Below are 17,595 nucleotides of genomic sequence, written 5' to 3' on the forward strand. Positions count from 1 at the left end.
TCAAAAATGTGAGCCTTATAAGCTTCTATCTGTTAAATGTCCTTGTCTTGTTCCAGTGTTTTTTTTTTGCTCTTGTTTTTTTGTTTTTTCTTTGTTTTGTTTTTTCGTACATATTTTATAAAAGTGTTTTGTTCTTGTTCTCTGTGGTCCATTACAAGCAAAGCTTCTTGGGCCTAGTAACCGCTTTACTTTTGTGATAGTTTTTCTTTTAGTATTAATAAATTGATTGATTGATAAGCTGGGCGGAGATGTACGCATGATAGGATTTCGACTCTATATTATTCTCTCTGGCTTGGAGGGGTATAGTCGCCATACTTCACGTTTGGTAAGTGGGCTGCCTACCATCCGGGTTATCTTTTCCTGTTTCATTAATGCAATAGAAAAACAGTAATATGTCAGTCCTTAGTTCCTTGTGGTACTGTGAGCTCACTAGGTTGCAGCTATACTCTATAACGTTGCAGTAACCAGCCTGTGCTGGAGAAATAAAAAGAAATTAGGCTTTGTCCGTTCGAAATGACAATAATTATTTTTCCTTAAGAAGCCTATATGTGTTTCAGGTTCCAAATGGTTGAAAAATGGGGATATAAACTCCCAGAAAAACCACAAGAAAAAAGCTTCAGAGCTTGTTATCGTGCCTCCAGAAGGCAATGCTTAATGCAGGATATTTCCTTTCTACAATGTATCCAGATTCAAGGACCTGAAGAATTTATTATTGAGCGTTTGAACCGACTAACTCATCCATCTACAGGTAAGAAGCCCTATTTTAACTTAAAGTTTGTGATTTTTTTTTTGTGGACTGTTGAACTTTATACCTGAATGTATAGTAGTTCCAGCAGTTCCCTTGACTTTTGACGTTCAACTTCACTGTGTATTGGAGTGGTTAAGCTTTAAAAACCAGAAATATCGTGTATATTTTAAAAAGCATGAAAGTTAGTGGACATATACTTTCGACTACGCTGAGCAATCTTGGAACTGGAGGCAAAAATTCAATCACTAGAACGTCATCAAAGCGTCATATGACGTCGCGAATTGTCAATTGGAGCATTAATAGCCCAAGAAACCTTTGAAATGGGTAAAATATGCTGCTGAACCCGCTGGTCGTCTCACTTTTATCCTCAGATCATAAGAAAAATTCAAATGGGAACGTCATCAAAGCGTCATATGACGTTGCGAATTGTCAAATGGAGTTTTAATAGCCTGAGAAAGTCTCGAAATGGGTAAAACATTTGCTGAACCCACTGGTTCACTTTTATTTTCAGATCATTAGAACTTCGTCTAAGTCTCACAAAACTTTGGGAAAAGTTAAATTGGGTTTGAATAACCCAATCAAGTCTTGAAATGGGTAAGAAGTGCTTCTGAGCCACTGGTCATCTCACTTTTATCCGTCGTCTAAACGTCACAAAACATGGTGTGTTTTTTTTCAAATAACGATATGCTCATATATAAGAGTCATTAAATTAAAGCCGTGGACGATGTCTCAACTATGCAAAACTAGGCAAAAAATGTTGTCACCAAAACGTCGTACAACGTTGCAAATCGTCGGGAAAATGCAAATGGGGTTTGAAATGGGCATAAAATGATACTGATTGCGCTGGTCGTCTCACTTTTATTCTGAAACATTTAAAACGTCGTACAAACGTCATAGCCACTTCAAGCAGGGACGATCCACCATTCAAAAAACGGGCAGACGGTTTTCTAGCTTACTGATTGACCAGGATCACGAGCAATGGAATAAAGTACTTAAATATACTGGCAGTATAGTTGGTTTACCAACTGACGAGCAGGGTCTCAGACGAATTTTAGTTGCTGGACCAGGAATTACGATTTGATTGAAGAGTTTGAGCTCCAGTATTTCGGAACGAAAAACAGTCCGACTATGTATCACGACGAAAATAAAATAAGCAGAAGCAGTTTTTGGTTGATGTGAAGAACCTTGCTGATATCATCGAAGAATGTGGAAACCCTTTCGAAGACGAGTCCAACGAAATGCTTGTGTTAGATTGTTGACGAATTGTTCAGGTAAAAGGACTTGTTTCATCCCTATATCAAAAAAAGAGAACAGCATTACAAGAAATTCGGGATGTACCATTTTGTCTCGGGACAACAACCGTTGTCCGACCCAATCCCTCGAAATAGTGTCAAAATATTTCAGAAAAAGTGCGAACATACTGCAAATACACCGATAAAGAGCTAGCTAGATGTCTCGAGAACGAACACAGACCTCTTTTCTAGTCTATATCTAGTCTATTTCTATCTAGTCTATTTCTCCCTCTGATGTTATAAACAAAATCCGAAAGCTCAAAAAATCAAGTACTTGCCCATTAGACATCCCAATTGACTTGATTAAAGCCTTTTCAGACACAATTGCTGGACCTTTATCTGATATTTTTAACCAAATTACAAAATCTGGTAAATTCCCAAGTTGCTGGAAACTAGGTTTTATAACACCCATCCCGAAGAAATCTTCCAGTCTGACTATAACCAACATGCGTCCTATTAGACTCACTCCAGTTTTTTCTAAGCTTTACGAAGGGTTCCTTTGTGACTGGCTTAAAATTAAAATTATACCACGCATTGACATCCGACAGTTTGGTAATTTAAGAAAAACCTCCACCACCCATTACCTTGTACACTTGATTCACACGATCTTAAGTGAACTAGAGAAACCAAATGTTTGGCTAAACCTGGTTTTAGGCGATTTCCAATAAGCTTTTGACTTAGTTGACCACACTATCCTATTTCGTTTACTACATGATAACTTTGAAATTGACCCACTTTTAGTAAATATTGTTATATCGTTCCTTTCAGACAGATCACAAGTTGTGAAATGCAAAAATACTTTCTCTAGCCCCTCCCTGGGTACTGTGGAATACCTCAAGGAACCTTATTGGGACCACTATTATTTCTTGTCATGATTAACGATATTGGCAAGGAATTCCCCCAAAGATGGAAATATGTGGATGACTTGTCGATCCTTGAAGTATGTCATAGGAATATTAAAAGTGACCCCGTTGAAATCCTAACCTAATGTTCGGATGAATCTAAGAATCTAAATATGACAGTAAATCCTACTAAATCACAGATAATGACGATCAACTTCTTGAAATCTACTCCTGCTTTTTGCAACCCGATCCCAAGCGAAACGCTAGTGAAACATGTTAAGCTTCTTGGTGTCACAATTTCTAATGATCTTAAGTGGGACACACATGTTTCCAACATTGTTAAACAAGCAAATGTTTCACTATCCATTTTTAAGCTGCTAAACAAATTTAATTGTCCTAAGATACATTCCCTCCGTGTTTACTTATCCTTTATCAGGCCGTTATTGGAATATGCATGTCCGGTCCAACATTCGCAACTTTCAAATGAACTTAGTGACAAAATCGAGTCGGTCCAAAAGCGTTCGCTCAGGATCATTTACAAAGAAGGCAAAATTCCATACTCCTTCCTCCTTAAAGCTGCACGCATTACCACCTTAAAAGAAAGGAGGAAAAGAATTTACCTGCTTTTCGCTAAATCAGTCATTTCCAATCCCCGTACTGAGGACTTACTCCCTGATTTTCACAATCCCATTAGACTCCGACTCCCCCGGTCAGCCTCCTTAGCAATCCCAACTTACTCTCCGATCCATGCTGTTACAGAAAGGTTTCGTAAAAGTTTTACACCCTTTATTCTGGAACACCTTAATAATAATTCGTGATTATGTACTTGCCAAATTCCCCTTTTTCTCTATTGCCGTTTTTATTCTTTTTTGATTTACTGCAATGTTTTTGTAACTTAATTGTTAAGTTTACTGATTTGCCCTTTATCTTTGATGATTTTGCTTTTTTAATTCCTTTTAATTTTAAGTGTTTGACTTAATGCACTGTTTTGAATTTTTTTTTTTTTCTTAGCTTTTACTGACATATAAAGCGAATTCGGCTCTATAGAGCTTGTGATAGTCTTTTGAAAATAAATATTATCTTATCTTATCTTATCTCTTATCTCTATATTGCTAGCCAATTCCGATCTACTAACCTGACAAATTCTTCTCTCATGAAAATCAGATGTTCCCTCCTGCACTTTTATGCGAATGTGAACTCCGAAGCAGCCCAAAATCTGACCTCATTCCGCTGCTTCTTGAAGATATGTAAATAGTTCTTTGAAGTTAATAATATCTATTTTAGCGCCGTTAAGTTCGTAGGGGATTTTGGACGGCGGAGTCACCGTACATATGTTGACCCCCCGTGAAGCCAAAACTTTTGGTTATTGCGCATTTGACGTATTTATTCCGTAAATTCGATCTTAGCTCATGCGATGCAATAGACTTGGTGTCATCTGAGACATGTACATGGAAGATAGCTTGAAATCTGGAACAAGAATAAAGCGCGGAACAGGGATCAGAACTCGGGTTTCGTTCACAATAAGGATACTCCAGAAGTCGAAATGGACAGACTTCTTACGGGTTGATGCGAATAAGCAAGAGTTGTTTGAATTTCTTTTTTAAATTTTGTTAGAAAAGATCCGCGAACCCAAAGGTCAAGAGCTATTTGCTACGAGGAAAGAACATGTGTTGTATTCTGACCGAATGATTGATACTGGAAATTTTAAGTCCCTGTACACATGATGAGGCGGATACAGGCATTGTCCTACGCGCGAATGTAGGCAGTGATAATAGGTTCAAGCTCCTGATGGTTCAGTTGATAGACACGGATGTTCTTGTTTTGCTACTTCGATTTTTTCACGATTCGAATGTCGGGGAATTGTGGATGTCTATTGGAGTTGGTGCGAACCGCAAAGTTTAACCCGATACACGCTGCGAAGGTTGGGACCTCCTAAAGGTTGGGACCTCCACTACCAATGCTCGATGTCTTTCTTGGCTACGACACCACTTCTTCATTTGTGAACGTTGGCCGTGCTACAGGCTGGAATCTATTGCATGTCTATCCTGAGATATCATCATCGTTTACTAGTACTACCGAATGTGACAAAGACATTGACAAGGACCTTGTAGTTGCGCTCGAACGATTTCCAATCCTTCTATATGACACGCACGACTTGTGATGCTTATATCGATGAGGCTTGCAAAAACCTGTTTAGCCAAGGCAAATCGGTGGATCGAATTCCTCTAAATAGAGTAGCAATGCTTCAGCCTATCTGACGCGCTGTTTTCCAAGCCAAAATCTGGAATCAGTCGCTTAGATGTGACCCACTTGAGCTTGATCCTTCATAATGGGGATGTAAAGGAGGAAAATGGGTTCCACGTTGGAGTGATTTACCAAGAGAAGGCGTCTTCTCCCTGCAAGGAGCTGACCAAGTGCAATTATAAAAAAAGGTTGTGTTCAAAAGTGTAAATGTTCAATTGCAAATCTGCCATGTACCGTCAGATTTAAATGAAGCGGGAAATATGCTCGTGCTTGAAAAAGCTATTAATTTGTTGATCGAATTATTCAAAAGTTATTATTTCATGCCAAATTTCAGTCGAAGTGATGCTTTGTTTTCAAGTGGTTTGAAGTACCTCTTTTTGTTAATTACGATGGGTCTCACAAGTGTCAAAGATATCTTTTTGTAATATCCCCGTTTATACATGAAAAGTCAGCTTGAAACATGAAAAGGTGAAAATCAGTTAGATTGTAATAAAAATATTGATTCATTCACCCAATTGCTTTCTTGTCCAGTGCGAAAAGTATTCGTTACTTGACATTTTCGGCATATCCACAACGTTCTAAGTGGGAATTTTGATTCTTGGAATCAGTTTGTATAGTCGATTTTTTTTTTTTTTTTTATTATTTATTTAACGCATGTTACATCGTTAGAACGTCACACAATCTAATGTGACCTTTTAATAACGTTGCAATTTTTAAGAAAACTGAGGTCGGCAATCCTGATTTATGGCCTCTAATACGACGCTAAAATGGCCAGTGCGATCTGAACCTCATTTTTCGCCAGTTCGATCTGAACCTCATTTTTCGCCAGTGCGATCAGAATCTCACTCCTACCCATTCAAGACTTTTGTGTACTATCTAAACCCTTTTTGTAAGATAAGCAACGTTATACAACTTTTTGCCGACATTCTTGTCTCCTAAATTGTTGCCTCCCTTTCTAGGAATTTTCAGCATAGTTGAGCCCTCACCCACGACTTTAATTTACTGGCTCTTATATATCAGCAAATCATTATTTGAAAAAGACGTGACGTTTTGATGACATTCCTATAATCTGAGGATAAAAGTGAGACGACCAAAAGGCGCAGCAGCATTTGTTTACCCATTTTGAGACTTCCTTGGGCTATTAAAATCCCATTTGAATTTTTGCGACGTTTTGTGACGTTTTAGACGACAATCTTATGATATGAGGATAAAAGTGAGACGACCAGTGGGTTAAGCTGAATTTTTATCGACTTCAAGACTTCCTTGGGCTATTAAAACCCAATTGACAATTCAAGAAGTTCAAGTACGACGTTTCAAGTAAGACGAATTCAAGTACGACGTTTTGACGGCGTTCTAGTGATCAAATTTTTTGCCTCCAGTTCCAGGATTGTCCAGCGTGGTCGAAAGTGTTGGTTCGCCAACTTTCATGATTACTCAAAAAACTGCACGATTCTCATGCTTAGCCACTCCACTAACCAACGAAAATTGCAAAATTGTATCTACAGTACTGATAGTATTATATAGTACAACTAACTAAATTGCAAAATTGTATCTACAGTACTGATAGTGTTATATAGTACAACAAATATAGATAATACAACTAAACATAAATCTACAAATAAAAATAACGAACAAAAGAAGAGGTTTTGGAATATTCTACCTATATTCCCAAAATATGGCATAGAATATCATATAGTATCTATTTTTATATTTTTATTTCTTTTAACTTGCTGTGTGTTTTTGGAGCTTGAGCGTTGAGTTATTATAGAAGTTTATGATAAATGTTAACGAAAACAATTTCCTAAGTAGCTCTGTCCATTATCAATTTGGTCTGTGTAGTTTAAATTAAATTAAAAAAAAACGCCCCCTAAAAGGTACTTTTGACTGTTTTACCTTTCGATTTACTCCTAGTGGATGTGTTCTCAATCACAAGGGGGTTAACCGGTATCATGCAGTATAGGTATCGGTTCCAGAAAGAGTTCACAGAAAGTAGCTACTAGTACTTCTTATTCTCAGTCTGTATCTCTTCTGGGTACTCCCTATGTAGGGCACCCCTTCCACAGTTGCCATCAATTTCATGCTTCCAAGTTATTTTCTTTAACCTTAATCAGGCAGGGTAGCTGCTATAACCCAACCCTCAATCGTCCAAAAATTAGAAAAAAAAGAAATGGAAAAAATAAAACTATAAAAAAAATACCTCTTGACATTGTACTCCAAACCGTACATCCTAAATATATTTTTAGCATTGTTAAAATAATCCAAAACCTTCTCCTTTTTTTTCTTTTTTTTAGTCATACTTTTCCTTATGATGCTCGGTTTTGCATGTAGTGGGAATTTTCAAGAGGTACTTATCTGAGGAGGGAGGGAATTTTTCCTGGGATAGTAGTCTTTGTGGTGATAATTTTCCAGAGGAGGGAGGGGCGTGAGTATCATCCAGCATCACTTGGGTCGTTAATTTAGAAGTTTTTTTTTTCTTTGTACTTAGTGATTAGGTTTATTTCCTTATTTCACAAGTCCTCCTCTTTTTATCCATTAATTACATCACAGCTAATTTTGCTATTTCTTCTAAAGTAAGTTTTTTTTTTCAGGATTGTCATTTAGCTCAAAAGCATCTCTCTCAGGTGTAAGAGAAGGAAATGCTGTTGTCTATTCTCAAGGATGTTATCCCAATGGAGTTATTGGTCAAGTTTATTTTATGTGGAGACCAGTAAAAGAAAGTGGAGAGAGAACTATTTGGATTTGGGTTCATCCATCTATTTATCAAAATTTTCTCCAAGAACTTTCAAATTCTTTTGAAGTAAGAAAAGTTGAAAGAGGTCAAATGGAAGCTGAAAAAGGGATAAATGAAGACAGGAAAGAAGGAGAAGAATTGATGGAAACAGTTTATTCGGATTCAGAAAATATTGGAATGAATGAAACAGGCTGTGAACTAGATCCAGAAGGACTCAATGAAACTGAAAAAGATCAAACTGAAAACATAGTTCATAAAAAGGAGAAAAAAAAAAGGCGAAATGTTGATTTAGAAAAATTGGCATCTAGAAATGTTCCATATGAAAGAACCCCTATGTGGGAAAACGACTTAATAAAAATAGTTGAACTTAAAGGTACTTTAAATCGGTTCTCACTCCGTGGTCCCGTATCTCAGAAGATTTTAAGTGAAGTATTAAAAGCTGCTGTTATAGATAAAGACTCGGAATTAACTATTCCTGAAGAAGAGAAGCCCCCCAGTTTTTCCAAATGGGCCAATTTTGAGAAGGACTTTTCAAGAGAAGGAGCACCGACGATAGAAACTGAATACATACTTGAGGATTTAGAATCCAGACAGTGGTGGAAAAAAGAATTTACGGATCCATTTAAAAGAAAAGTTTTTTTCAAGCAGAAAAAATTTTGGGAATCAATTGAAGATGTTTTACCAGGTCAATGCTCGCCGCGTATGATATTAGGTCTAACAGTTTTGGACCCTAGACCATTTTTACCCCCTAAGAGACAACTACATAGACCCTCGGCTGCGATATACCAGGAAAAAAGTAGAAAAGATGATTTACCATACAGTTTTCTTTGGGATGAGAAAGTTAGAGATTGTGTGAGCTTGTCAAAGATTTCAGATAATATTTTAAATCGACAAAGGGGGAGTTTAAAATTGGGTGAGAATCTGGTCCTTGGAGAGGCAGGCTCAAAAATTCCGGTGATTCTCATACAGCAACCCGGTGTGCAAGGACGAAATGGGAAAGATACAAGTAAGTGGTTTTGTCTACATATTCTGTTCATATTATTAATTGTTAGTGTTGTGTAAATATTAACGACACATCAAGTGTTGTATTTCGTTATTTTTCTCTGATTTTTTTTCTTTTTTTTTCAATTTAGATGCATATGTTTTTTTTTCTATGGTTGGACTGTAATGTTTTGTTTTGTTTTTTGTTTTTTTTGCCTAGGCTATAAATGTTTTTCAGTCATATAATTAGCAATACCTGAATTTAGTTGTTTTTTTAGTTCAATTTTGATGCATATGGTTTTTTGTCTCTGGTTGGACTGTAATGCTTTTTTTTGTATAGACCCGGGCCTTAACTTTTTCTAATCATGTAATTAGCAATACCTGAATTTATTTGTTTTTTATTAGTTTTTTGTTTTGATGCTTATGGTTTTTCACCTATGGCTGGACTGTAGTCTTTTTTTTTCTGTCTATGCCCGGGTTTTTAACTTTTTTTTTTCTAATCATATAATTAGTAATACCTGAATTTCGTTCTGTTTTTTTTTAGCTCGGGTTTTATGCTTATGTTTTTTTTGGTTCTTTTGTTTATGCTTAGACTGTAACGGATTTTCCTTCTTTTTTTAGGCTTTAATATTTCTATTCAATCATATATTTAGCAATATTTTGTTTTTGCAAATAGTACATGTGTTATGTGTAACGCGTTGAATAAAATAGCTTTTTTTCAGTACAAATTACTAAAAATAAAACTCACCCTTCCACACATGTTTTAACACGACCACGTTCCTTCCAAATGCCAGGGTATGATATTAATGAAAGATGAATTAAACAATCCACAAAATAAACAATATATATATATATATATATATATAGGACCCCTCCCTGCCCTTTTTTTCTCACAAACTCGTCCGATCAAAACTTTGAGAAAGCCATTTATCCGAAAAAAAGCAAAAATTAATATGCAAATTTCGTTTTAACTATTCATGTAGGCTATGTTGAGCCAAAATCAAAACCTGCATTAATTAAAAAACGTTCATAAATTAAATTTTAAAAACATGTTTTTTTACCTGAAAGTAAGGAGCAACATTAAAGCTTAAACCGGACAGAAATTATTACGTATACGAAAGAGGCTGTCCCCTCCTCAACGCGCTCTTTACGCTAAAGTTTGACTTTTTCTCACAACTCTACTTTTAAAATAATAAAAAACTTTAGCGTAAAGACCGGGACGTTGAGGAGGGGACAGCCCCTTTCGTATACGGAATAATTTCTGTTTATTTTAAGTTTTAATGTCGGTCCTTACTTTCAGTTAAAAAAGGCTTGTTTTTTTTTATTTAATCAAGTAGAAGAATCAAGTTGACATGTTTCATCTTGTAAGTGTGAGTAAACTAAATGAATTTACAAGTATTATGCTCAATTTTGTCCCTGTACTCACAGTTTGGACGTTAGTAGTATGCAAAATCTGGGTGTTTTAGGTTTTGCCCATTGGTTGTTATCTCTTTTTTTTCTTTTTTGTTTCTCTGTTTTATGTTTGTTCTCCCCTTCATGTTCCGAAGTCATCTGAGGAAGTCAAATCATAAAAACAAGCTTTTTATTGTTTTCTGTTATAAATCGATAATAGGGTACTTCAGGGAAATCAGAGGAAGATTTTGGGAAGCTCAACTGGATTCTTGAAACATTTCAAGGAAGCTGTCATGTTCCTTTTGATTTCTTCAGGGAACTGTTGTATTTTGCCAATTAATTGTTTGCTCAATTCTTTGTTTCATGAACTTAATGTTTTGATTTAGAAGACTTTAAGGGATCTGAAAGTAAACAATGGGATTTGCATTGAGGGGGATTCATGTAAAACTGGCTCAACATTGACCGAATGTGTTTGATTGTGTCCTGTACGATTGATGAATATCGTTTGAAGCCTTGGCGGTAAGCAGTATATTATTTTTTTACGAGTAGAAGACTAGTTTTCAGGCTCCTGTCTTTTCATATTCGAATTTTTTGTATCCAACTTGAAATACACCCCCCCCCCCTTGCGTTATCTCTGGTCTCGGGTCGTAGTTTGAAAATTCACATCCCTAAGGCCATAAACCTTGACTCGTCACACTCTAAACCCATAACCCTTATCTTCAAATCTGGCTAATTTTAAGACTAACTAGGCTAAATCATTAACCATGGGTTTGTCTTTTTTATACTATCATGTACCCCTATTCCTTGCACTGTGGTAATACCCTAAATGGTTATTTTTTCATTTGTTTACTATTCATAGAGCAATATTCATATTATGGGTACTTTTATGGGGATCTGGCGTTCCTTCCGCCCTGGAAAATTCCCTCGCCCTCCCCTGGAAAATTCCACCGCACGCGAAATTGAGCAGCCACAGAGAAAGTATAAGATTGGTACCTCAAAATGTCGATCAAATGTCCTAAGGGGTAACAGAAAAATCCGATATCAAAAACAGTTCTAAGACAGGGGCTAGTTGGTCTCTGATCCCTTTTGAGTTATACAAAAGGACTAGAAATCTCAATTACGATCGAAAGAGTATTCTCAGAAGTTTCTACGATGCAGGTTGGGGATAAAGAAGGGACAGTCCCCCTCTTGCAGGGAATAAATTCTGTTAATTTTTGTGTTTAATTTTCTCTTTACTTTCATAATAACAGCCTGGTCATACAGACCAGAAAATTTTCCAGAAATCAAGATCGATTAAATATCATTCCCCCCCCCTCGCCCCTTTCTTGGAACTAATTTTGTGTTTACCTGAAGGTTCAATGAGAGTTGGGATGTTTTGGTATTGAAATATACCTTTTGAGGCATCTACCCCTCCCTAACAAGAAAACAATCAGAGAACCCTGTAGAAGTTTTGAGCTCTCATCTACAAATGTTAGGTAATTTTTTTTTATCAAAGAAAGATCATGGATGTGTGATCAATTTACAGATAAACAGTTCATGGTAACGAACTGTAAATGGATATATCAAAACAATCGGCTTATTATGCTGATCACAAATATATGATATTCGTTAAGCTTAGTGTTACCCATAAAAGGCTACGAGAAAATTGCTAGTTAAATGGCATTTTAAGATTCCTTCAATTTGCCTGATTTTTGAAAAGATGGGGGGGCGCCCCCTAAAAATCAGAGAATTTTCATGAAAATCCCACCATCAGATCCAACGTCTCAGAGAAGCTCCTATCTACAAAAATGTAGAATTTTGTATTTCTCCAGAAGAAAGATCAAGGATGCCTGTTTATTTGTGGGTTTTTTTTCCGAGTGTGATCGTATCGAACGAATGGTTCTTGAACATCGGGAGAGGGCGTTCACTGGTGGTGTGCCTTGACTCTATATTGAAGTTATGTGATTGATCCAGGGCCGCAGAGAAATTAAGAAATTAAGGCCTAATAACACTTTTATCAGTAGTTTTAGACTTCTCTCGAACATTTCTGATTTTTGATCAAACTCAGCCGTCATAAGAAAAAGAGAACAATAATAATAGGAGGGGGATACTTACTCCCTTTAGAAGACTTTAAGGGAAATAGGAACTTCCTCGCAGGGTTTAAAGGGGGAAGATGGAGGAGAAGCCTGTGTAGGTGTGCTGTTCTCAGGTGGCTTGGTGCTGCGTTGAGTTGACTTGACTTTTTGACTTGATTTGCTTTATTAACTACTAAGTACAAAAACTATACATACATACAACCGCCCGGGGAATGGCAAACAGCCAGATTTTGGACGGCTGCAATCCTCTGATTCTCAACCTATTTATTTAAAAAAAAAATATAGCCGGAGCTAAATACCTAATTCTGAAAACTGCACGTGTGGTGTGTCGGTACTCAACAATAAAATTATCCGCCTCTCTGGTCTCATACCTGTATGAGTGAACGATTTACTCGAAAAAAATTGCTAAAAACTGGAGGACATACATCATTGCAATATCGATACGCAAAACAGCAACTTGATAATCTCGAATCTGACCAATATTAAGCACTCGCAATTTCTTAAAACATGACGCGGTATCATTCACATTTTCTACATAATTACCAAGAAGACATACTGTTTTATTTTGTAGGATTCCCAAACCTCCTAGGACTCTTTTAAAATTTGCATAGAAATTACTAGACCTTCATTACGCAAAAGTTTTTTAGTGATTTAAAAAGTTTCTTCCTCCAAATCAACGGGCCTTGTATTTCAGCAGTCTTTCTGTGGGACAAAAAAGCTAAACTTTAGAGTAAAGAGCAAAGGATTGAGGATGGGGCAACCCCCCTCATGTATGGAATAATTTCTGTTCGTTTTAAGTTTTAATGTTGTTCCTTACTTTCAGTTAAAAAAAAACTATTTATATTACTTTCCGATTGTTTTTCAAATAATGACGGGAAATCCCCCTCCCAACCATAAAAAATTACCTCTTGGAAAATCTTCCTGCAAAAACATACCCGCTGAAATATTTTCATATATTTGCCGATAAAAAATGCTAAATGTAAACATATGGCAAAATTCCATAACTATCCCTTTCCTCGGGGCTGTTGGGGTCATGTCATCCCCAGAGGCATAGCTAATTGACTTTTCAGTTATGCTGAAAAAAATGGTTATCTCAACATTTTGATCAGATGTCATTTGAGAAAAAGGATTGTGGGAGGTGGGCTAGTTGCCCTCCAATCTTTTTGATCTCTTAGAAAGGGTAGTGGAATTTTAATTTTCGTTTAAATTCCAGATCTCCCTATCTTCTAGGACTATTGGTTCGATTCGACCTCACCTGGAGAAAATAAAAAATGGATTAAAGATAAAATTAAACCCGCATCTGTGATCTTTCTTCTAGAAAAAATATAACATTCAATATTTTAAAATTAAGTCTAAAAAGTAAATTCTTTTGATGTATCATTTGTAATCAAACTTTCTGTTTTAGAATTTCGGTTACTATTTGGCCGAGTCGCTCCTTAACTTAAAATTTGTTATAAAAAGTCACTTGTTTTGAAATATCAATTGTAATCAAAATTTCGGTTACTATTGGGCTGAATTGCTCTTTAACTTAAAATTCCTTACCACGAATTGTTTGGCAAACGAGACTACATTGCAGCACATTGTTAATTTTAGCATTCCTTACCCCAAAGCAGAGAGATGAGTCTTAATTGGACAAAATGCAATCAAGTGAGAATTGTTAGATCTGTAATCAACTTAAGACTATTGGAAAAATATTTATATTATCTCCAAGTTTCAGATGCGCTACGTTCACGTGATGGATCATTTGTCCCTAAAACAATGCACAATCCTTACAAATCGAACGGTTGTAAAAATAAAAAAAATTACCTTTATTTGATGCTTACCTTACTTACTAAAAGCATCACAAAGTTGTTCGTCTGTTATTAGAGAAAAAAACCAGTGAAGGTCAATTCGGAAAGACACTTTAGGCCTAAATTTTCTAAGTTTCAGAGATATGCTCTTCAGATGGATAGGGAGTGGGGATTCACTACATCTCTGATCTCCCTTCTTTTGGAGGAATCTATTTGAAATGAACGCAAGATGTTTGTGCTACATGGGTGACAGCTCTCCTCATATTTTGAAATGTTTTCAGTTTAGAAAAAAAAAGAAGTGGGGATCCATGGCCAGAGATATATATATATATATATATATATATATATATATATATATATATATATATATATATATATATATATATATATATATATATATATATATATATATATATACATATATATATTAATAATTGAGAAGTCCATTCGTTGTCAAACACCTTTGGTCCTCAGTTTTATCGATTATGAGCAATTGTTCGATTCTGTTGATAGAAAGAGCTTTAGCAAAGGTCTTATCCTTATATGGTATACCAGACAAATATATTAAAGTGATTTGTGCTATTTACGAGAATAATACTGCTCCTGTTAAGGTAGGAAATGAGGTTGGCAACTGGTTTTGTATTGAATCTGGAGTTAAGCAGGGTTGTGTTCTATCCTCTTTATATGGATTAAATAAAAAAAACTAGTTTTTTTAACTGAAAGTAAGGAGCGACATTAAAACTTAAAACGAACAGAAATTACTCCGTATGTGAAATGGGTTGTCCCCTCCGCAGTCCCTCGCTCTTTACGCTAAAGTTTGACTCTTTGCCACAATTCTACTTTTTAAAAAAATTAAAAACTTTAGCGTAACGAGCGTGGGACTGCGGAGGGGACAACCCATTTCATATACGGAGTAATTTCTGTTCGTTTTAAGTTTTAATGTCGCTCCTTACTTTCAGTTAAAAAAACTAGTTTTTTTTATTTAATTTCTGAACGTTTTTGAATTAATGCATGTTTGATTTTGGCTCTCCGCACATAAATTATTGAAATGAAATTAGTATATTAATTTTTTTTGGCTAAATGGCTTTCTCTTAGTTTTGATCAGACGATTTTGAGAAATAAGGGGTGGGGAAGGAGGCCTAGCTGCCCTCCAATTTTTCGGTTACTTAAAAAGGCTACTAGAACTTTTAATATTCAACGAACGTTTTTATTATTAAAAAATATACGTAACTTAAGAATTAACTTACGTAACAAACTTTTATATTCTTATATTTTTATTATGTGTACGAGGGGGTTTGTACCCTCTTTAATACCTCGCTCTTTACACTAAATCGTAAGTTTTGTCCCAATTCTTTAAGAATGACCCCTGAATCAAAAAGGCTGTAGAATAAATAGTTGAAATCACTAAAAATATTTTAGCATCAAGAGCGAGGTATCTATCTCCTCCTAAATACCTCGCTCTTTATGCTAAAGTATTTTTAGAACCCCTCATATGCGTAATAATCTCTGTTCGTTTTAAATTTCAATGCTATTCCTTACTTTCATTTGAAAAAACGTTTTCATGTTTATTTTTTCATTGTTTTTTTTTATAGTAATGCTAGAAAATCCTGCGCCCTTTTCATTGAATTTTTCTTCCCCCGTGACATATTCCTCAAAGGAAAGATCCTCCCACAAAGCCCTCTCCCATCAACCCCACCCCCCAAACCAAAAAATCCCCATGAAAACGTCTGTACACTTCCCAATAACCATTACTATATGTAAACACTGGTCAAAGTTTGTAACTTGCAGCCCCTCCCTCAGGGATTGTGGGGGAGTAAGTCATTCCCAAAGACATAGTTATTATGGTTTTCGACTATGCTGAACAAAATGGCTATCTTAAAATTTTAATCTGTTGACTTTTGGAAAAAAATGAGCATGGGAGGGGGCCTATTTGCCCTCCAATTTTTTGGTCACTTAAAAAGGGCACTAGAACTTTTCATTTCCGTTAGAATGAGCCCTCTCGCGACATCCTAGGACCACTTGGTCGATAAGATGACCCCTGGGAAAAAAACAAAAAAAAAAAAAAACAAATAAATAAACACGCACCCGTGATTTGTCTTCTGGCAAAAAATACAAAATTCCACATTTTTTAGATAGGAGCTTGAAATTTTTGCTATAGAGTTCTCTGATATACCGAATGCGATAGTGTGATTTTCGTTAAGATTCTATGACTTTTAATGGATGTTTCCCCCTTTTTTCCAAAATAGGGCAAATTTTCTCAGGCTCGTAACTTTTGATGACAAAGACTAAATTAATTGAAACTTAATATTTAGAATCAGCGTAAAAATTCGAATCTTTTGATGTATCTTTTAGCATCAAAATTCCGTTTTTTAGAGTTTCGTTTACTATTGAGCCGGGTCGCCCCTTACTACAGTTCCTTACCACGAACTGTTTGAAAAGAAAATAATTCGGTATTTCGGGGCTTCTGACATTATTACTCCTTTGCGGAAGTTAGGCTCAAAATTGAAAAAGGATTATATTTTTTCTCTGGGCCCCTTCCACCTCTTAGTTCGTTTATTTTCCCGTTAGTTTTCACCTGTTTTCGCTTTATAGTTGTGTTATCTCTTAGCAGTTCTTTCGTTAGTTGAGTTATGGTTGTGGTATATATGTTTTATCGCTCGTATAGTTGTGTTATTTTCAAATTATACTCCATAATAGAGAGGCTCCGAACACCCAGCATTGTATATTAAGCTCTTAATTTGACGTTTTTTTCTAACGTGACCAGATTCGTCCTGCGCCCTTTTCATTGAATTTTTTCCCCCATGGCATATTTCTCCAAGGAAAGATCCTCCCACATAGCCCCCTCCCTCAACCCTACCCCCAAAACCAAAAAAATCCCCCCTGAAAACGTCTGTACACTTTCCAATAACCATTATTATATGTAACCACTGGTTGAAGTTTGTAACTTGCAACCCCTCCCCCAGGGACTGTGGGGGAGTAAGTCATCCCCAAAAACATAGTTATTATGATTTTCGACTATGCTAAACAAAATGGCTATCTCAAAATTTTGATCCGTTGACTTTGGGAAAAAAAATGAGCGTGGGAGGGGGCCTAGATGCCCTCCAATTTTTTTGGTCACTTAAAAAGGGCACTAGAACTTTTCATTTCCGTTAGAATGAGCCCTCTTGCGACATTCTAGGACCACTTGGTCGATACGATGACCCCTGGGGAAAAAAAAAAAAAAACAAATAAACACGGACCCGTGATTTGTCTTCGGGCAAAAAATGCAAAATTCCACATTTTTGTAGATAGGAGCTTGAAACTTCTACAGTAGGGTTCTCTGATACGCTGAATCTGATGGTGTCATTTTCGTTAAGATCCTACGACTTTTAGGGGGTGTTTCCCCCTATTTTCCTAAATAAGGTAAATTTTCTCAGGCTCGTAACTTTTGATGGCTAAGACTAAACTTGATGAAACTTATATATTTAAAATCAGCATAAAAGGCGATTCTTTTGATGTAG

At 36.1% G+C, this 17,595-nt stretch overlaps 1 protein-coding gene across 1 annotated transcript in view; it reads left to right on the forward strand.

Annotated features, from left to right (window-relative positions):
- The window catches only part of LOC136034349 (ribonucleases P/MRP protein subunit POP1-like), an 87,943-nt gene that overhangs the window by 35,826 nt on the left and 34,522 nt on the right, over nucleotides 1-17,595 (forward strand). The window contains exons 4-5 of the mRNA XM_065715480.1: nucleotides 558-748; nucleotides 7,715-8,863. Coding sequence (XP_065571552.1) covers nucleotides 558-748; nucleotides 7,715-8,863 — 1,340 coding nt within the window. The remainder of the gene's footprint in view (nucleotides 1-557; nucleotides 749-7,714; nucleotides 8,864-17,595) is intronic.

Source organism: Artemia franciscana, chromosome 13 (assembly GCF_032884065.1).
Source record: "Artemia franciscana chromosome 13, ASM3288406v1, whole genome shotgun sequence".
NCBI classification, from domain to species: domain Eukaryota; kingdom Metazoa; phylum Arthropoda; class Branchiopoda; order Anostraca; family Artemiidae; genus Artemia; species Artemia franciscana.